General features: G+C 46.1%; 2 protein-coding genes across 2 annotated transcripts in view; both read right to left on the bottom strand.

Annotated features, from left to right (window-relative positions):
* Window positions 1–6818, bottom strand: part of LOC310835803 (uncharacterized protein) — a 44994-nt gene extending 38176 nt beyond the window's left edge. Inside the window, exons 1-3 of the mRNA XM_083720776.1 lie at window positions 5654–6818; window positions 2829–2924; window positions 1122–1352 (exon numbers count right to left, since the gene is read on the bottom strand). Coding sequence (XP_083576902.1) covers window positions 1122–1352; window positions 2829–2924; window positions 5654–6079 — 753 coding nt within the window. The 5' untranslated portion in view covers window positions 6080–6818. The remainder of the gene's footprint in view (window positions 1–1121; window positions 1353–2828; window positions 2925–5653) is intronic.
* Window positions 6819–17568: 10750 nt separating this feature from the next.
* The window catches only part of LOC310837658 (E3 ubiquitin-protein ligase TRIM7-like), a 50696-nt gene continuing 46229 nt past the window's right edge, over window positions 17569–22035 (bottom strand). The window contains exons 6-7 of the mRNA XM_083724601.1: window positions 21739–21771; window positions 17569–18843 (exon numbers count right to left, since the gene is read on the bottom strand). Of these exons, the coding sequence (XP_083580727.1) occupies window positions 18290–18843; window positions 21739–21771 (587 nt within the window). The 3' untranslated portion in view covers window positions 17569–18289. The remainder of the gene's footprint in view (window positions 18844–21738; window positions 21772–22035) is intronic.

Raw genomic sequence — 22035 nt, 5'->3', positions numbered from 1 at the left:
CTTAGCCCAGTATACCTGAAGGAGCATCTCCACCTCCATCGTTCAGCCTGGACACCGAGGTCCAGTGCCGAGGGCCTTCTGGCGGTTCCCTCACTGCGAAAAGTGAGGTTACAGGCAGAGGCGGAGCTAGCTGCTCTGTGCCTGCAGGGGCGGGGCTGGCATACCGGGGGGTGCTGCCTGTGGCAAGCGACCCGGGGGCAGCAGCACTGTGATGTCACCCCCCTCAGGGATGACACCCAGGGCGTGCCGCACCCACCACACACCCCACCCTCTGCCACTGGTTAAAGGGAACCAGTCAGAGGGCCTTCTCGGTAGTGGCACCCTCCCTGTGGAACGCCCTCCCATCAGATGTCAAGGAAATAAGCAACTGACTTTTAAAAGACATCTGAGGGCAAATTTTTAATGTTTAATATTATGTAGGGAGCCACCCAGAGTGGCTGGGGATACCCAGCCAGATGGGCAGGGTATAAATAATAAATTATTATTATTATTATTATTATTATTATTATTATTATTAGGATAGAAAGGAAGGAGCCAACCTGGCTTCTTCAGGGAGGGAGTTCTTAAGTCTGCAGCAGCCCCTCATATATGACTGCTCCCCTGTAAAGGTAAAGGGACCCCTGACCATTAGGTCCAGTCGTGACTGACTCTGGGGTTGCAGCACTCATCTCGCTTTACTGGCCGAGGGAGCCGGCGTACAGCTTCCGGGTCATATGGCCAGCATGACTAAGCTGCTTCTGGCGAACCAGAGCAGCGCACGGAAATGCCGTTTACCTTCCCACCGGAGCGGTACCTATTTATCTACTTGCACTTTGATGTGCTTTTGAACTGCTAGGTTGGCTGGAGCAGGGACCGAGCAACAGGAGCTCACCCCGTCACGCAGATTCAAACCGCCGAACTTCCTATTGGCAAGCTCTAGGCTCTGTGGTTTAACCCACAGCACCACCCGCGTCCCTGTGCTCCCCTGTAGAACAATACAAAAGTCCCTGGAAGTTAAAAACTAAGTAGTGACGTGCGGGGAAGAAGTAGCCAAGGTGTGCTACTCAGCTTTTTCTCATCAACATTTTAAAATGTGGGGCAGAATTCAGAAGTGATGTCCCCGTGTCAGAAGGAGGCCTCACCTGCAGTTGTTCATTCGCTGGCTGCCGATGCTTCTCCTCCATCTCCCGGATGAGGCTTTCAAGAGAGGAGAGTTCCCTGGAGAGTCTGGCCAGGTGCTCCTCTCTATTCTTTGCAATTTCCTTCTCCACCTCTGCCATCTGGCCCAGCAGAGCCTTCTCTTGTTCTTCCAGAAACTGGCGCAGTCGTCTGAACTCAGCCACCATCTTTCCCTTCTCTGCTTCTATATGTTTCTGCGATGAGTAAGTGGAAGGAAGAGACAGGAGGACAATAACAGGAAAACAGTCTGGCTTTGCACCATCCAGAGGTCAGTTTTGAGAAGGATCGGCCTAAAAGTAACTTTCTCTCACAACATCTACCTGTTAGAATATCGTCTTCAGTACTGAATAAATGGCAGCAACTGATACCAAAATTTAAATGTCAAAATAACCAGCCGAGACTGAGCTATATGTGATACTAAGAAGAGAGGTTTGCAACTTCCAAATATAACAGATTAGTATTTTTCAGCTGTAATAAATTGAGTAGTAGAATGGATTATGAATGTCTATGAGGAGACAGCTAAACATGAGCCAAATTTGATTGAAGTACCATTAAATAAAATATTATGGGGAACATACAGCAGACCATTTTTGCTGGAAAATTGTTTATTTTCTAATTTGGTAAGGTTATGGGACTGATATAAAAGCCTGCTCAGCTCTAAATTTTCTCCCTTGGGATCAATAATAAGCACAATAGAATAGGATGTTTCCAAGTTTAAAATGTAGAAAAAGTATATATTTAGCATTTAGGCCTTAATTAGGCAAGGACCACATGATTTCATATTTAGAGATTAAGGGATGGACGGTGGGAAGCAATCCTTTATGGTCTGAATGCTTTTGAATCTGTTCTAAATTGCAAGACTATATTAAAACTCCTAATCAAGCTGAATAAATTTGAGAAAATTTGGTGAACATTTTGGTAAAAAGTTATCAGTTGTTCTTGAAATACAGTACGGACCCAGAAGAATTTTATGGTATAATATCCCAGAACATTGGGGAAATTGGAAGTGTGGGAAAAGTTATTGTTAATTGAATATAGGTTTACTTTGAATTCAGGGATAACAGAAAATTGCTATAAAATAATGAGGAGGAGGTACACAATGCCAGTAAAGATAAACAAAATAAATACAAATTATCCCACCCCTGCCACATGTTGGAGATGTCAGAAAGAAAAAGTTACAGATAGGTAGCCGTGTTGGTCTGCCATAGTCAAAACAAAAAAAATTCCTTCCAGTAGCACCTTAAAGACCAACTAAGTCAGTTCTTGGTATGAGCTTTCGTGTGCATGCACACTTCTTCAGATACCAGGTACCAGGTATCTGAAGAAGTGTGCATGCACACGAAAGCTCATACCAAGAACTGACTTAGTTGGTCTTTAAGGTGCTACTGGAAGGAATTTTTTAGGAAAGAAAAAGGAGACCTTTTCCACAAGAGATAGGAAATGTGAAACAGCAAAGAAATAATGGAGTTAAATAAATGTTCATTTAGAAAGAATTATGGGATAAGTCTCCCTCATTTTGAGTGAAGCCACACTCCTCATGGCATCCATTTTGTGAAGAGCCCCCCCAGCACTCTCCCCAAAGTTGAAATGTGCCCACTGGTCCAAAAGCGTTGGCAACCCCCCTTTTTTAGACAATAGCACTTTTTCACTTCCCAGGAACAGTAACTTACAAGCAGGTCTTGACTTTCTTTTTCCATGTCTGCTTTAAATGCCAGTGTTTTCTCTTTCTTCTTCCTCAGATTGTCTAAGCAGCTGCTGATCTGATCCTGAAGAGAAAACAAAATTCCAGCCTGGCTCCCACTTTTATTTACTAATTGTTTTAGTATACATGGAACAGGCAAGTTGGTCGATATGCTTGCTCTGTCATTCCAGGGTGTTTTTGCTAAGGTCTCCAAGGTGCCCTCTTTTCCCCACTGTAACACAGAAGTGGGGTGAGGAGGCTACTAGATTCAATATGGGTTCAACACCTCTCGAGATGGGGCAGACAGAGAGCTCCTTCCCATGTCCAGATTATGAATACAGTGGTATCTCAGGTTACATACGCTTCAGGTTACATACGCTTCAGGTTACAGACTCTACTAACCCAGAAATAGTGCTTCAGGTTAAGAACATTGCTTCAGGATGAGAACAGAAATCATGCTCTGGCGGCACGGCGGCAACAGGAGGCCCCATTAGCTAAAGTGGTGCTTCAGGTTAAGAACAGTTTCAGGTTAAGTACAGACCTCCGGAACGAATTAAGTACTTAACCTGAGGTACCACTGTAATCATCTCATGTTTGAGCAGAGAAACTTGAGGTTTTCTATTTAACCCACCCCTCCACTTTTGACACATCTCACACAATCCCACAAACTAGGATTTGTCGGGATCTCCGCTCGGCCAAGCTGATAAAGCTCATCTTTCTCCGGCAGAGTCCTTCGGAATTGCCTCCGACGATAATTAACAACCTGAGCCTTTGATGAGGCCTCAGGCACATTCCCATCCAGCAGAGAATCAAAGCAGCACACGGAAGTGATGAGATTTATGGCTACATTGCAAAGAGTTTTATTTTCCTAACTACACAGTCAAAAAACACATCCTTTGTGAGAGCAGAGCGCAACTGAAAACAAAGGAACAAAGGAACAGGAAACCAGTAAACATCACATCCGTCTCCTGTCTTCCGTGAGACTTCCAACAGCCTGGACTGTCTCTGGAATGTAAACAGAGTCTTGTGACTCCAAAGCACTGCACAGTGGCAACACACAGAAACTAAGAGGGTTGCCATATCTCTGTTTTCCCCCAGACATGTCCAGGATTCCAAGGGCGGAATGTCTGGGTTTTGCTTAGCAACCTTTTGTGTCTGGATTTTTACTTCTTGAAATATGGCAACCCTATCATAAACCTCTATCGTGTGCCCCACTTACTAGTGGAGTTGCTCCAGCCCACATGCTGAGGGGCACTGTGGGGTAGTTCTTGACTGGGTGTTCAGTTGCCTACACATTTTTTTTGTGCCATAACGAGCCTCATATAATCAATCTGCTTAAATCTAAGTAATGCATGAAGGGGTTAATGCCACAGAGCAGGGGTTAGCAACCTTTTTCAGCCATGGGCCGGTCCAAGGTCCCTCAGACCATGTGGGGGGCTGGACTATATTTTTTTTGGGGGGGGAAATGGACGAATTTCTATGCCCCACAAATAACTCAGAGATGCATTTTAAATAAAAGGACACATTCTACTCATGTAAAGAGACACTGATTCCTGGACCATCTGTGGGCCAGAATGAGAAGCCGATTGGGCCGCATCCGGCCCCTGGGCCTTAGGTTGCCATAGAATAAGCTGTCCTGCCAGGCTTAGCGAAGTCACTTCCCCTCACCGTAGGAAGAAGGAATGCAAGCCTATTGTTCTCTCAGTCTACTATGTGAACTCCAGTGTGTTAAGAGGTCCAAGCTGGTTTCTCCAAACTGAGACAGCATGACTTTTTGCTAAGTCACTTTGTGTTGCCTTCATCCTGCTTTAGTGTCCTTTTATTTTTTTTTTGCAACGTAACCCCCAACCCCCCCCCCTTCTTATTTTCCTTGGGAGATTGCTTTGGTTGCTTTCATCTATACAGTGGAACCTTGGGTTATGTACCGTCCTCCTTACGAACGCTTTGGGTAATGAGCTTCGCTAGCCCGGAACTAGGTGCTCCTGGTAACGAACTTTGCCCCGGGATGCGAGCGGAAATCGCGCGCCGGTGTTGCGGTGGCAACGGAAGGCCCCATTAGCGAAAGCGCACCTCAGGTTAAGATAAGGTTACCAGGTTTTTTTTCCAATGAATCCGGGGACACTTTTCAACTTCAGTAGGAATGATAGGATTTTGTCAGGGGACTGGTTTGTAAATCCCAGGACTGTCCCCAGGAAAGAGGGACATCTGGTAACCTTAGGTTAAGAACAGTTTCAGGTTAAGAACGGACCTCCGGAACGAATTAAGTGCGTAACCAGAGGTACCACAGTACTTTTTTGGGGTACATTTTCCATTGAGGTCCCAAAATTTGTTTTGCTTTAATCAAAGTCTCAGAACAATGGATCTATTATACGAGTTAAAGCATCAAGCAATACTCAACTTTTAAATCACTTTTTTAGATTTCAAATGAGGATTTATGCACTCTTGTAGAGAGGATAATTTATTTATTTTTTAATTTAAATTCAACAGGCATGCAGGATTTCACAATGCTGCACAGGAATTCCTCCTGGAGAAATCACTCTTGGTAATGTGAGGAAAATTTTATTGTAGGTCCTACTCAGTGCTTTCCCCCCTAAAATATATGTTTAGGGGTACTCTCATTTGACTCACGAAAATCATGATTTTATAGTTCAAACCGGGGGAAATAAATACAGTAAATGGACAAAATTACAAAGATTCACAAAATGTTTAGGGGTATGCGTCCCCCTGCGTCCCCCCAGGAAAAAAAGCACTGGTCCTACATGTCTACAGCTATTTTCCTTGTAGACAAAATCATGATCCAGAGTGACTTCCTACCTTGTACTCCTGGGAAGCCTCCTCCAGAGGAATCACCTTGTGGTTTTCATGTTCCTTGGATCTGTCACAAACCAGACAGATGGGCCTTTTGTGATCCTTGCAGAAGAGTTTCAGGGGCTCCTGGTGTGTCTCACACCTTCTCTCCTTTCCGCCTACCGTTTCCCAGCCCTGAAGACTGAGCTTTTTGGCTCTCAGCGTTTCCAAAACAGTTGCCAGCGGCTGATTCGGGATGAGGTTCCTCTCCTTAATTTGTTCTCTGCACTGGGGGCAGGAAGCTTCCGCCTCCGATTTCTCCCACCACTGGATCAGACAGGATCTGCAGAAATTGTGCCCGCACTCCGGGATGATGACTGGATCCTGGAAATACTCTAGGCAGATGGAACAAATGGCTTCGTCACAGAGATCCTGCGCCGGACTCCCTGCCATGGCTGCTGCCTCGCCAGGAAAAGAGAGATGGTTTAGTTTTCTCTCTTTTGCGTCTGCAAATGGGCGTGTTTCCTTTCCAGGAAATTCAGACCCGATGGCTCAAAGATCACTGCTGTCTGAAGTGGGGGGGTTTAAACCGGGACACAGAGATGAGAATTCAGATGAGGTTATTTCAGTCTCTGCTGTGGCTTCAGCTGTGACACAGAGTCTCTTTGACATGGGAATGTTTTGTTTTGTTTTTTAAAAAATAAAGAATGTGAATAATTTGTTGCTGCTAAGGAACCATTTTCCTTTGAAAGGTGGAGATACGTGAGAGTTTCTCCTCCGAAAGCTAGTGGCTGAATAACTCAAACTCACGTGCCTTTTTCCAGCAGCAGGGCACAAGGTTCAAAGTCCAAAAGCGACACAGCCCAACCTCCCACTGCTCTGCACATTCCCACTGGGCAATTTGACACGCATTCACAACCACAGAGAACGTGTGAAGGAAACTGGGGGATTTTTAAGCTGCTCCTCAGCTCCAGCTCCTTCCCAGTCCGATCCTTCCTCTGATCCCATCTCCAGCCTGTCCATTCTCTCGGATGGATTTTTAAAACTTTAAAAATATTTTTTTACAAGCTGTCCCAGAAGGCTCAGCTAACTCACAGCCAGCATTTGTTTTTTGGCAGGAGGTGGGGTGCAGAAGAATGTTCTCTCTCTCCCTCCCTACTTGTAATATTTTTAGATACTGCTAAAGTTATTATTGTTGGTGGTTGAAATATACTCAGAGTCGCAAAGTGATTTCATGCTCTTTATTCAGCTCATAGTGGTGAGGAGGAATGAATGAAATGTCCCCTCAAGGTATCTGCTTTATATACATTATTTACACAATGGGCTGCACATGATTGGCTAATTCCGGAATTCTACTGTAAGCCAATCAGGTTGTGGATTCACTTAAATCTGGAGCATGATTGGGTGGTTCCTGCCAACCAATCATACTGCTGCATTGTTCTAGGACCAATCCGACTGCTGCCTTTTGGATCCTATTGTTCTAGGACCAATCAGACTGCTGCAGTTTGGATCCTATTCGACTCAGTACATAACACCCCTCCCCTCTAAGTTCCAGTCCTGCCCGGGAGGTCGCATTCATAGTCCTCAAGGTACGCTGGCGGCCTACGTGTCCGTTGCGGCCTGTGGTGTTCCCTGGTCCGGTGTTCAGGTTCTGGCTCGTGTTCCAAGGATGCTGGCTGTGATGGGGCTGTTTGGTCTGGCGCAACCGGCTCGCTCAGTCGTGGTTCTGGTTCCGGTGTCCTTTCGGCCTCACGGGTCCTCTCTGTATTTACTGATTCTGCCTCTCCTGCTGGCCCCTGCTGCTCTATGGGCCTCACTGCCCCACTGTTCCCTTGGGACTCCTCTGCCCTTTCCTCCTCCTGGGTTTCTCCCGGGAATCGTCGCCGTATCTGGTCGCAGTGGCGGCGCCAGCATTGCCCCCCATCCGTTAGCACCTCGTACGACACGGGGCCAGTGACCCTGGTGACTGTGGCAGGTACCCATGCTGGGCCTGCCCCAAAATTCTTTGCGTACACTGGGTCCTGGGCCTCGAAGGTCCGGGGGTTCCTGCCTTCCCCCACCACTACCTCATCCTGAGCTCTATCGGGGTGAAGGCGGTCCAATCTGATTGCAAGGCGCCGACCCATTAGTAGTTCAGCGGGGCTCCGGCCAGTCGTTGAGCTGGGGGTGCTGTGCTGTGCTAGGAGGAATGTGGCAAGGCGGTACTCCCAATCCCCTTGCGTCATGCGGCGAAGGGTGTCCTTGGTGGTCCGCACCATGCGTTCTGCTTGGCCATTGGTGGCAGGGTGGAATGGCGCCGAACGGATGTGGCGGATGGCGTTCTGCGCTGTGAAGGTTTGGAATTCTCCTGACGTAAATGCAGTCCCGTTGTCTGAGACGAGAGTGTCAGGGAGCCCGTGGGTTGCAAACAGCCTGCGTAGTACCCGGATGGCTGCGGATGTAGAAGTGGACGGTACCAGTGCGACTTCCAGCCATTTGGTGTAGGAGTCCACCACTATGAAGAATGTTTTCCCCTGAAAGGGGCCAGCGAAGTCCACATGCAGGCGTGACCATGGTGCTCGGGCGGACTCCCAGGACTGGACTGGGGCCCTTGGGGGATCTGGGCGGGATTCTTGGCAGGCCTGGCAGTGTTTGACCCAGGCCTCTATCTCTCCGTCGATCCCCGGCCACCACACATAACTCCTGGCAAGGGCCTTCATTCTTACTACCCCTGGGTGTGTCTCATGTAGGGCTGTGAGGACCCTTTTGCGGAGGGGCTGGGGAACAACGACCCTGCTTCCCCATAAAAGGCACCCCTTGTGGGCCGACAGTTCATGTTTGCGGGTTGTGTAGCCAGCGAATTCTGGCCCAGGCCTGCTGCTGGGCCATCCCCTCCACACCCAGTCCAGGACCCGGGAGATGACCCTATCTTTCTTGGAGTGGTGTGCAACTTCTTGTGCCTGAATGGGGCGGTCGGGAAGCAGCTCCAGGCTCATAACCTCTTGTGCAGGTGCTGGGTCGGGGCCTGTTTCCGGTAGTGGTAGCCTGCTGAGGGCGTCCGCATGGCCCATCGCCTTCCCCGGGCGGTGAATCAGCGCATACTGGTAGCTGGCAAGGAAAATTGACCACCTGAGGACACGAGGAGACAGCACTTGGGGGGTCTGCTTTTCGGGGGCAAACAAGCCAAGCAACGGTTTGTGGTCAGTCACCACGGTGAAGGGCCGCCCGTACAAGAAATCATGGAATTTTTTTACTCCCTTCACAATTGCCAGACCCTCCTTGTCGATTTGTGAGTAGTTCCGCTCGGTTGCGTTGAGTGTCTGGGAAAAGTATGCCACCGGTACCTCTCTCCCATCCGGGAGTTGGTGTCCCAGGACAGCGCCAATGCCATAGGGCGAGGCGTCGCATGCTAGCACCACCGGCAGCCTCTCATCAAAGTGTGCCAAGACCGAGTTTGAGACAAGCAAGTCCTTGACTGCCTGGAATGCGGCCTCCTGGCGCTGGCCCCACACCCAAGGGGCCCGCTTGTCCAGGAGTCTGTGTAGGGGCTCCGCTACCGCCGCCTTGTGGGGAAGGAAGGAATGGTAAAAGTTCAATAGTCCCAAGAAGGCCTGAAGTTCAGTCTTGCTCTTGGGCGCTGGGGCATCACAAATGGCCCGTACCTTGTCCCCAGTCGGGTGGACCCCTTCTGCGTCCACCATAAATCCCAGAAAGTCCACCTGAGGCACTCCTAGTAGACATTTTTCCCGCTTCACCTTGAGACCCGCTGTCTGGAAACGGTGCAGAACGGTGCGGAGGCGGTCCTCAAACTCCTCTGGTGTGGGCCCGGCAATCAACACATCATCGAAGAAGGGGGTGACGCCAGGAATCCCTTTAAGGAGCGAGTCCATTAGATTCTGGAATATGCCTGGTGCCACGCTGACACCGAATTGCAGCCGCTTTACCCTGAACGCTCCTCTGTGCGTCACAATCGTCTGTGCCTCTGCTGTGGCCTCATCTACTGGCAGCTGTTGATATGCTTGGGCCAAGTCCAGCTTGCCAAAAATTTTCGACCCAGCCAGGGTAGCAAGGACATGGCTGACCACTGGCACTGGGTATGCATGGGCCGTGAGGGCCTTGTTTATAGTACATTTGTAGTCTGCGCAGATGCGGACCGAACCATTAGGCTTGACGGGTGTGACGATTGGGGTTTCCCAGGGGGCATTAGGCACCGGCTCCAGCACTCCTTGCTCCACTAGCCGGTCCAATTCCTTGTCTATACGTGGTTTCAGGGCGAACGGGACCCGGCGGGCCTTGAGCCTGACTGGTCGTACTGCGGGGTCAAGCTGTAGAGCAATGGGGGGGCCCGTATACTGTCCCAATTTCCCATCGAAAACCCCTGGAAATTCCTTGCATATAGCGTCCACATCCACTTGTAAGGTAGTGTGGTTCACTCCGGTGATGGCTAGTCCCAGTGGTCCAAACCATGCCAATCCCAGTAAGCTAATGTAGGGGCCCTTGACCACAAGCAAGTCCAGTTGCCGCGTCCGCCCTCGGTATTGCACCCTGAAGGTCCCCACCCCCATTGTGGGGACCTTACGTTTCTGGAAGTCCCGGAGGGTGAATGGGGCCGGCCTGAGTTTGGGACCCCCAGTAGGACACAGTTTCCTTAAGGTCCTTGCCGAGATTATGGATAGATTTGAACCCGTGTCAAGCTCCATGCGGCATGGGGCCCCCTCTATCCGTACCTCTACATAAATTTTCTCTATGTTGGGGTAGGGCAACTGGTATACCTGGAAGTCCGTGAGCTCCGTCGAGTTGCCTTGGTGCGTTGGGCCCCGGGACCTGGGGCTCTTGGATTGGTCATCTGATGCCTGGCGTCGGGTGGGCCGAGCCCGACACACCCGGGCGATGTGTCCCAATTTTCTGCACTGCCTGCACTCTGCATTGCGGAAACGGCAGGTCCTCCTCTCGTGAGTTTCCCCGCAGCTTGCGCAGTTCCCTCCTTCTCGTCGAGGCAGCTGTGGTATGTGGGCTGCTTGAGTGCGCTGCTGTACTCGGTGCACCTCCTCCCTGTCGGATCCTGAGTCGTTGGTGAGGTCTTCGTGGTGGACCCTCGGTTGGGACGGCTGGCTTGGCCGTGCCTCTTGCGTCGACCTCTCGGCAGCTTCCGTTGCCAGGGCCTCCTCCAGAGCGACCTGGAACGTTAGGTCCTTCTTAGCGTAGAGTCGTTGTTGCAGTTTCTCCTCCCTCAGGCCACCGACGAGGCGGTCACGAAGCATGTTCTCCAGCTCTGAGAAGTTGCAGAACCGGGCGGCTTGGCGGAGAGAGGTCACAAACCCAGTTATGGTTTCCCCAGGGGCTTGCCGCTTTGCATAGAAGGCATTTCGACGAGCCACCACTGAGGGTTGCGGCGAAAAGTGCCCCTTCAGCTGTTCCATTATTGTTTTGTATGGAACAGTAGCGACGTCTTCAGGCGCAAGGAGAGCCCGGGCGATTTCAAACGTCTCCTCTCCGCAGACGCTGAAGAATATCGCCCTCTTCTTGGCGTCTTCTTCATCGGTGACCCCTTTGGTTTCTAGGAGGAAAGTGAAACGGGAGGCGTACGCTTCCCAGTCTCCCGTTGCTGGGTTGAACGGCGAGAAGCTGCTGTCGGTTGCCATTCTGAGTTCCTTGTGTCCCGGAGCTGAAGCCTGGATACACGGTGCGAGGCAGCGGTGCGGCAGGTGGCGGTGCTGCGGTGCTGTGTGTGGCAGTCAGCTCAGCGGGATCCCACCTTCGTCGCCAGTGAAATATACTCAGAGTCGCAAAGTGATTTCATGCTCTTTATTCAGCTCATAGTGGTGAGGAGGAATGAATGAAATGTCCCCTCAAGGTATCTGCTTTATATACATTATTTACACAATGGGCTGCACATGATTGGCTAATTCCGGAATTCTACTGTAAGCCAATCAGGTTGTGGATTCACTTAAATCTGGAGCATGATTGGGTGGTTCCTGCCAACCAATCATACTGCTGCATTGTTCTAGGACCAATCCGACTGCTGCCTTTTGGATCCTATTGTTCTAGGACCAATCAGACTGCTGCAGTTTGGATCCTATTCGACTCAGTACATAACAGTGGTTGATCAATATTCCTAATAAAAATATACAGTGGTACCTCAGATTACATACGCTTCAGTTTACATACGCTACAGGTTACAGACTCCGCTAACCCAGAAATAGTGCTTCAGGTTAAGAACTTTGTTTCAGGATGAGAACAGAAATCGGGCTCTGGCGGCGCGGCAGCAGCAGGAGGCCCCATTAGCTAAAGTGGTGCTTCAGGTTAAGAACAGTTTCAGGTTAAGTACGCACCTCTGGAACGAATTAAGTACTTAGCCTGAGGTACCACTGTATTACAAATAGATTATGTTGTTCAGTGTTGATGCTTTTACAAATTTCATTTGATCCAAGTGAGGATTTTATTTCCCCTTAATTTGGGTATATTTTTAAGTGTAGAAATGAAGAGAAAACAATTAAGGCCATTATAAATCCACCAGAAACTGCTTTGAGACTCCGATTCTAGATCCTTATAGATTCTAGTTCCTTTTGCAGAAGGGTCCAGAGCTTAAGAAAGAGCTGAGGTGTCCCAGGAGAGACTTCTGAAAGCTTTTGGTGGTGGGATATCCTCAGACCAGGTGTGGTAACCCTGTTGATGACTGTTAAGGACTGCAATTGGTCTTACAGGAAAAAGCTTCAGTGTATCTGAGGTGTTTCACATATTAAAGAAAGAACATCTAGATATAATATGTTTGCAAGAAACCCATATTGCCAGGATAAACAGAAAACTTTTGATAAATAAAAGATTGGGACAAGAATTCATTTCTTCTGACAAAGTTAAGAAAAGGGGAGTTGTGATTTATGTGAAAGAAAAATTAGAACCAAAATTAATTTTCAAGGATGAACAAGGAAGATTTCTGGCAGTGGAAATTCAAATTCAAGGAGAAAAAATTCTGATTGTAGGAGTTTATGCACCTAATGAAGGGAAGGCCGAGTTCTTTAAGAAGTTGCATGAGACGTTAATGGATTTTATGGACTTTAAAATAATATTTATGGGAGATATGAATGGAGTAGTCTCCACAAACATGGATAAAGCGCAGAGACAAACGATTTCCAAGGATGGGAGACTGCCAAAGACTTTTTTTGAACTGACTGACACCATGGACTTGATTGATATCTGGAGAACAAGGAACCCTCTAGAAAGAGAGGGGACCTTCTTCTCTGAAGCAAAAATGACATGGACCAGGATTGACCAAATATGGATTTCCAGCAATCTGGCACCAAGGGTTAAAAAGACAGAAATCTGCCCAAAAACTTGTTCCGATCACAATGCAGTGAAGATGGAAATGAAGCTGACAACAACTGGAACCTTCAGATGGAGAATGAATGACACCCTGTTTAAAGATGAAACAATTTACAAAAAGGCCCAAAAGACATTGAAGGACTATTTCGAGATAAATTTAAGATCAGAGGTGGAAAGAAGAATAATATGGGATGCAAGCAAGGCCGTGATGCGAGGTTTCCTGATTCAGCAAAACTCCATAAAGAAGAAACAACAGAATGAGAAGAAGGAAAAAATCTGGAATCAAATAAAAGAAGGAGAGAAGAAATTGAGGTCTAAACCTAAATCTCAGGAGATCCTAAGAGAAATAAAGTACTATCAGACTCAATATATGGAACTGGTGAATGAGGAGATAGAATGGAAAATAAAACAAATGAGGCAAAAATCATTTGAATCAGCAGATAAATGTGGGAAATTGCTATCATGGCAACTGAAAAAGAGACAAAAGCTGAACACTGTGACATCCCTAGAAGTGGATGGTAAATTTATCAATAAACCAAACGAGATTAGCAATTGTTTCCAAAGTTATTTCAAAAAGTTATATGCTCAAGGGCCAAAGAAAGAACAAGAGATTGAAGAATTCATTAAAAAATATGGACTCTCAAAGATTTATGAAAAAAGCAAGAGGACTTTAAATGAGAAAATTACAGACCAAGAAATAGAGGGTGCCATCCAAAAAATGCAACTGGGAAAATCACCAGGACCAGATGGACTGACGGCGAGATACTACAAAGCATTGAAGGAATGGTTAATACAACCATTGAAGGAAGTATGCAACCAAATCTTAGAGGGGAAAAAGGCTCCCGAATCGTGGAAAGAGGCATTCATCTCACTTATACCAAAGACAGAAACTGAGAAACACCAAGTTAAGAACTACCGCCCTATATCACTCTTAAATGTGGATTATAAAATTTTTGCAGAAATTTTAGCAAAAAGATTTTAAAAAGTGCTATCAGAGGAGATTCATAAAGACCAAACAGGCTTTCTCCCAGGGAGATACATGTCAGACAATGTGAGAAATATTATAGATATATTAGAACTCCTGGAGATGGAGATAAACAGAAAAGCAGTGTTGATCTTTGTGGATGCGGAGAAAGCCTTTGACAATATTTCTTGGACCTTTCTAAAGAGGAATCTCCATGGGATGGGGGTAGGCCATAATTTTGAAAATGGTATAAGTGCAATATACTCTGAACAAAAGGCTAAATTAATTGTGAACGGTATGGTTATGGATGAGATTCCAATAGAAAAAGGGACACGACAGGGATGCCCAATATCCCCTCTATTATTTATATCTGTCCTGGAGGTATTATTGAACATGATCAGAAGGGACCAGCTGGTAGAAGGGATAAGACTCGGAACTAAACATTATAAATTAAGAGCTTTTGCAGATGATCTAGTTTTAACTCTGCAACAACCAGAAGCCAGTACGAAAAGAGCTTTAGAACTTATTGAAATATTTGGTCAAGTGGCAGGTTTTAAATTAAACAAACAAAAGACGAAGGTGCTGGGGAAAAATCTAACGATCGAGGAAAAAGATAGCTTTCAAAGAGAAACCGGTTTAGAAATAACAAAAAAGGTGAAATACCTGGGGGTGAACTTAACATCAAAAAATGTGAACCTATTTAAAGATAACTATGAGAAATGTTGGTTGGAGGTGAAGAAAGATCTCGACATATGGTCTAGGTTAAGACTCTCCTTGTTAGGCCGAATTGCTGTTATTAAGATGAATGTATTGCCGAGAGTGTTGTTTTTATTTCAGACATTACAAATTTTGGACAAAATGGACTGTTTCAAGAAGTGGCAGAAAGATATATCTAATTTTGTCTGGCAGGGCAAAAAGCCCAGAATAAAATTTAAGATTCTAACTGATGCAAAGGATAGAGGGGGCTTTGCCCTGCCGGACTTAAGACTTTATTATGAAGCAGCAGCTTTTTGCTGGCTGAAGCAATGGCTACTTCTTGAGAATACAGACATTTTAGATCTAGAAGGATATGATAACAACTTCGGTTGGCATGCATATTTATGGTATGACAAGGTAAAAGTGCATAGAGGTTTTAAAAACCATATTGTCAGGAAAGCATTGTTTAATGTATGGAATCGTTATAAAGATTTGTTGGAAAATAAAACCCCCAGGTGGTTGTCACCCCTGGAAGCTAAAGCGGTAAAAAAACTTAATATAGATTCAGACTGGCCAAAATACAGTGAAATCTTGGAATATGATGGTGAAAAGCTCAAATTACAGAGCTTGGAGAAATTAAAACCTAAAGTCAGAGACTGGTTACATCACCAGCAGATTAATGAAACATTTAAGCAAGACAGGAAAGTAGGATTTCAGAAGGAGAGGTCAAAGTTAGAAACGGAACTATTGGAGCCCAATACTAAGAATTTGTCTAGAATGTATAATTTGCTGCTGAAATGGAACACCCAAGATGAAACAGTTAAATCAGCAATGATTAAATGGGCACAAGATATTGGTCATGACATTATGTTTGCGGACTGGGAAAGGTTATGGACCACAGGCATTAAATTTACGGCATGCACTGCCTTAAAAGAGAATATAATGAAAATGATCTATAGGTGGTACATGACCCCAGCCAGGCTAGCAAAGATATATCATTTGCCCAATAATAATTGCTGGAAGTGTAATGAATGTGAAGGAACTTTTTACCACCTTTGGTGGACCTGCCCAAAGATTAAGGCCTACTGGGAAATGATCTATAATGAAATGAAGAAAATTCTCAAGCGGACATTTGCTAAAAAACCAGAGGCTTTTCTCTTGGGCATGGTCGACCAAATGGTACCAAAGGAAGACAGAACATTCTTCATGTATGCAACCACAGCAGCAAGAATTCTACTAGCAAAATATTGGAAGAAGCAAGAACTACCCACTCTGGAAGAATGGCAGACCAAGGTGACAGAATTTATGGGATTGGCAGAGATGACCGGCAGAATCCGTGACCAGAGGAGAGAGACGGTGGAAGAGGACTGGAGAAAATTTAAAGTTTATCTTAGGAACTGTTGTAAAATTTCGGAATGCTAAAATGTCAAGGGATATAAGATAGAGAATTATAGCTGTTAAATCTTAAATTTAAATAAAATATAAAGAGAATCAGTTATGAATTGGAATGAAGGATTGCTAGAAATGCTGTTTTAAAAAAAATAAGGGTGCAGTGAAGGGAAGGCTTGGGGAAGTCGTGTTATGTATGTTATTGTATGTTATGTCTTAGTATGTTATGTTATGTCATTGTATGTTATGTTATGTTTTTATTTTGTTATATTTGTGAAAATGAATAAAAAATATTTAAAAAAAAAAAAAAAGAGACTCCGATTCTAGATCCTTATAGATTCTAGTTCCTTTTGCAGAAGGGTCCAGAGCTTAAGAAAGAGCTGAGGTGTCCCAGGGGAGACTTCTGAAAGCTTTTGGTGGTGGGATATCCTCAGACCATGCAGAAAAAGTTCTGGGAGGACACACAAAAAGTAGTGGGGGAGCAGTTTCTCTCCATGTAGACATTGTTTTACTTATATCCATTAAGCTTATGTTAATCATTAAGATATGTGTTATCTGCACAGGCCCTGTGGCGGCAGCAGGTCAGGTCAGAAGGGAACTGTTTCTGGGGCTGCCAGAACCCAACATCATGCTATGAGGAACCTCCTGGTGCAGAGGCAGTCTACCTCTGAATAAGCTGAAGCTGTGGAGGCGAACAACAGGAAAGGGCTTTGGGTCTCAAACCCTCCTTTAAGAGGGCGTGCAAGTCAGTGGCCACCACCACAGGAAGTGCTGTGTGAAGAGGAGAATCACCAAAACCTGTGAGCTAATCCTTTTCGTCTATCTATAAAAACATAGGCACTCCTATGTCTACTCAGAAGTAAATCCCATTAAGTTCAAAGGGACTTACTCCCAGAGAGGTGGGCCCAGGGCTGTAGCTTTAGTTTTGAGACTCCTTAAGGGGAGTGAAAGGCGGGATATCAAGTCCAAACTCTTCTCTTCTTTTTCTTCTTCTTCTTCCTCTTCACTCCATAGATCTCAAAAGGGATTAGAAAGACATGCTGCCTTCACTTCCTCTTCCCATTTGAGAATCACCATTTGGGTGGCAGAAATGTGGAAATGAAGTGTCTCCCCATATCATCCAGCGCCGAGGGCCTTCTGGCGGTTTCCCTCACTGCAAGAAGCCAAGTTACAGGGAACCAGGCAGAGGGCCTTCTCGGTAGTGGCACCCGCCCTCCCACCAGATATCAAAGAGAAAAACAACTACCAAACTTTTAGAAGACATCTGAAGGCAGCCCTTGTTTAGGGAAGCTTTTAAGGTTTAATAGGTTATTGTATTTTAGTGTTCTGCTGGAAGCCGCCCAGAGTGGCTGGGGAAACCCAGCCAGATGGGCGGGGTATAAATAATAAATATGATGATGATGACGACGTGTGACACCCCATTCGCTTGACATGAATTGAAATGTTTAAGTAACAAACTGGGGGCAGTGGCAGCCCTATTGCTATGGGGATCAGATGGGATATAAGTCACCCTGTTTATATCCTTGCAGGATGTGTCACGTGGGATAGATGGGGCCATTATACTATTAAGTCTGAAATAACAGAGGAGCAAATAGTAGCAGTATCTTTAATAAAATCAAAGATGTTAACACATGAAATATATTTCCACATTAGTTCAGGCATGTTACACGGCCCCTTCTGACAGTGTCCCACCCCGCAGTCTCCCCCTTCTTTCTATTTTTTGTTTGTTTGTTTCAACAAAGTGCCCAAGGCTGCGAATGCATAAGTGAGTCATGCGCAAATTTTGGATCTCTTTGAATAGAGAGATTTTGCCGAATTGCCACATAAATTGAAGGAAAGGGATTTTGGTTGAGACGACTGAAATGTCATCATGGTGATGAGTGGTTGGGGTGAGGGTGAGTGTTCATTCTTTCCAGAACTAACTGAATGATCTTGAAGATTCCAGAAGGTTCCGAAAACTGCTAGAAGCTGTCAGAAAGCTGGGTGTTTATCTTTTGTCAAGGCCGCATCTGTGAGAGGAGCTGCTTCTGTTCTTACAGCAGCTGTATGAAAACTGTGTTTAGTATGCATTTATCTGGCAGACTGGATGCGAGAGAGGGAAGAGCAGGGCATTGTGGGTCGCAAAAAGCAAAGCCTGGGAAACTCTAAGGAAGAAACTCCTAGTGAGGCGAACTCTGTAAATGGGAGCCATTAAGCTTTTATGACCCGGTAGTGAAATATTTCTGTCTGTACTTAATTGCCTCTGTGAGTTACTGCCTTCGTTGTCTGGGTCAGAGCTCCTGAAGCGGTTTGATGTTGCGCATCGCTCTGCTGATTTAGGATTGCTGGCACTGAGAAATATACTTAGCAGTGAACTGGGAAGCTTGTCTGCCTCTACACTCAGAGATTGTCAGGTGGCCTTTGGCAGCCACATAAAAGAAGGGCTGGAGGGTCTCTCCTGAGAAGGAGGCTGCTGTATCTGCATGGAGAAGGGCTGCTGTATCAGCATCGTAAAAGGACACCCGTCCCCCTTCACAGTTCAAGGTCACTCGGATCCTCTTGGGCTCCTTTCTTGGAACAAAGTTGTGATACCCACCGCTCCACTTCCCCAAACCCCAGATCCCTTCCCCAAGACCAACAGAGAAAAGACCCTTCCTCTTCACAGACTTTCTGGCCACCCCCACTGCCCACCCCTCCTCTCTTCCCACAATGACTTCCCACAAATGTCTGCCTGATGTGAAACCCTCACATCCCAGCACATAGGTATGTCTGTCAAATCTCTCAGGGTTGTCTGGCAGGTCTTGACGCACTCCTCCCTTTCTCACTCTCTTTCGATCCTTGGACAGGATGAGGCGTGGATGTGCTGTGTCTGGATCCAAAGTTATGTTTTCTGTGGGAGCAGAGGAGGAAAGAAAAGAGAAACTGAGAAGCTGACTTTTCTTTAGCCACATGACAGAAATAGCAGCCCCTCTGAAATGAACAGGGACTCCATGGCTCTGCATTCAAGACAGGGATGTTCATCAAGTTCTTAATAACGATTCTTGAAACATTTGCAGTTCTTTCAAGTACTTAGCACACATTATCTACATAGAACCCTTGCAACGACCCTGTAATTTAAGTCAATCTTAGGATGCCCATTTTTCAGATGGAAGGACTGAGGCTGAGAGACAGTGGCTTGTCTAAGGCCACCCCCATCTCCACAGTTCATGGCAGAAGGGAGTCAAAGCAGGGACTCTCATCCACATCTTAATCTTTTACCTCACATCACATGACAGACCATGCTGGACATGCCAGGCAAAACTGACAGCAGGTGCTCTCAAGTTTCAGTTACATATTTAAAGCTTGTTCTACCCCATCTTTCCAGGTAGTTTATAAAAAGAACAATACATAAAAATGTATTTCTGTCATCTGATTGATACTCCCTGTCTAAAATGTCCTGCTTGGAATTATTGACGTGATCAATCAACCAAGAACAAACTTAAATTGGTTTGTTTAGAGTGAAGCAGAAAATTGATAGTTCTGTCTTTTAAATTGACATCTGTTACATTGTTGGTATTGTTTCCTTTTGCTATGACTTGTTTTAATGCAAACCCCCCCTGGGCTCCCAGGTTAAATGGAGGGATACAGTAGAAGTCTCTTTAACTACAGTGGACGCTCGGGTTGCGAACGTGATCCGTGCGGGAGACACATTCGCAACCTACAGTGTTCGCAACCCGCAGCGCCGCGTCTATGCATGTGTGGGTTGCAATTTGGCGCTTCTGCGCATGCGCAAAGCATGATTTAGTGGTTCTGCACATGCGCGAGCGCCGAAACCCAGAAGTAACCTGTTCTGGTACTTTCGGGTTCGGCGCAGTATGTAACCCGAAAATCCACAACCTGAAGCATCTGTAACCCGAGGTATGACTGTATTTAAATTACCGTATTTTTCGCTCTATAATACGCACCCGACCATAACACGCATGTAGTTTTTAGAGGAGGAAAACAAGAAAAAAAATATTCTAAACGAAACAGTGGATGTATGATTTTTGTGGTTCCTGCTGTGGCCACAGACATGTGATCTGACAGTGAGTTTAGAGTAGCCCAATGCAAAAATCCTGAGGATCCATGTGGATCCGTGCTTTGTAACCACGCTTTAAGTGGGGAGGGAAGGAAAAGCACTCAAGGGACAAGGAGCATGCGTGGGGTGGGTGGAGAAGGATGCTGCTAATAATGAAGAAGAGGGGTATAAGGGGAGAAGGCTTCTCTCCTCTCCCGCTTTGCTCCTTTAAAGCAAGCAGGCTCTGCTTTTCTCCCTCCTCCCTGCTCATCCCCAGCTTAGCAAGCTGAAAAATTTTACTGCTATTTAGCGAGCTGAGTGGGGAGGAGAGAGGGACAGAGAGCCTGCTTGCTTTAAAGGAACCAACCAGACAGGAGCCGCTTACACTCGTGAGCGAAGGAAGGGGAACCATGGATCCTCTGCTCATGACTGCAGCAGATCCCCCCCGCCACCTGTAGGCATTCCCTCCATAACACGCACAGACATTTCCCCTTACTTTCTAGGAGGAAAAAAGTGAGTGTTATGGTGCAAAAAATACGGTACTTTATTAAAGCCAAACCCGGTAACACCTAGGAGGTGCTGTTCCCACCCTCACCTTCAATGCAAAGACGCCATCCTGGCTCCCCACACCAGATAGGCTATATGACTCATCTTTCTCTTCTCTGTTCCTCATATACGTAAAAAACGGCTTAGGAAGGTTACTGTGACGTTAACATATATAAGAGAGTGCTGGAGGGGAAATAGTTAAATAGGTTGCACAGACAGGACCCAGGGGGGTGGAGTCAGTGGGTTTATAAAACCAGTTCTGGGAGGAGTCCTGGAAGACGTTGGTTGTGAGTTGTTGGTGGGTAGTGGGTGGGTTTTCGTGGGTTGGCTGGTTGGGAAAGGCAGTTGGTAATAGAGAGACAGTTAGGGCTGTGGGTTCTTGAGTGTGGGGAGGTAGAAGAGCTACAGAGAGGAAAATAAGACTAAGAAAGTAAAGAGCAACAACGTTTGGAATGCTGTAAAAGTTTTGTTTGTGTCTGAAAAACAATACACTCTTCTTTATTAATTGAAAAGCTGACTTAGACTGAAGTGATTTTACCAGGGAGGACCTGGTTGGTGGCAGCGGATTAGTGGTGTATGGGTCAATAGTCCGTGAGACAACCGGGGGCTCCGTACGAACGCCACAGTTGCCAGGTCTCTTGTTATTGTTGCCACAGAGATTTCTGGCTAAATAGCAAAAAAATAGCTAGAAGGTATCTGGAGACATGCCCCCCCCACCAAGAAAAAAGAAGTACTAGCTAAAGACGATGTTATCAGGAGTCTGTCAAGAATAAAAATTAATGTTTGAGTGTATAGCAAAAGAGAAGAAAGAGGGAGTGGAGTTTGGGCTCTATCGGCTGAGAACATATGGTCTTGGTCCTGGCTGCCTCTCTCTGATGCCAATCTGTGGACTTGCCTGTTGTGAATGTTTAAGCTCTGTCAATCTATTGATACTGGTAAATAAAAAACTCAAAAAGGATGAAATGTCATAAGGCTCCAATGATATCCTTCAAAAGGAAACCTCTTTGAGCTTCTCACTAACAAGAAAATTGTGGGAGTACAATTTATCACTTCCTGAAAGTGACAAAAAACTGTAAAGGAGACATAGAAAGTGCAAAATGGGGACTGGGGGGTGATGGACAGAAGATCCACAGAAGCCTGGTCTTTTGAGAAGCAGAATCCATCACTCCTGAAACTGTTCCCCCTATAAACCCTGACATTTACCTTTTCGCTGCTGAAGTCCAGATCTCAGTGTGTCTGGAAGAGAAAAGAAAACAGAGATTTAGCATCTTGCCACTGTCTTGATAACTCATCTAGTAATGACAATACGAACTCATGAGATTGTACAGTCATACCTTGGAAGTCAAATGGAATCCGTTCTGGAAGTCCGTTCGACTTCCAAAATGTTCAGAAACCAAAGCACAGTTTCAAATTGGCTGCAGGAGTCGGGAGTCGATTTGTTTGGGAGCAAAGGCATTTGAGATCCAAGGTACGGCTGTAGTTTAAAGGTAAAGGTAAAGG

Source organism: Podarcis gaigeae, assembly GCF_964106915.1.
Source record: "Podarcis gaigeae genome assembly, chromosome: 2".
In the NCBI taxonomy this organism is placed as follows: Eukaryota; Metazoa; Chordata; class Lepidosauria; order Squamata; family Lacertidae; genus Podarcis; species Podarcis gaigeae.
This window is presented reverse-complemented; position numbering and strand designations above follow the sequence as displayed.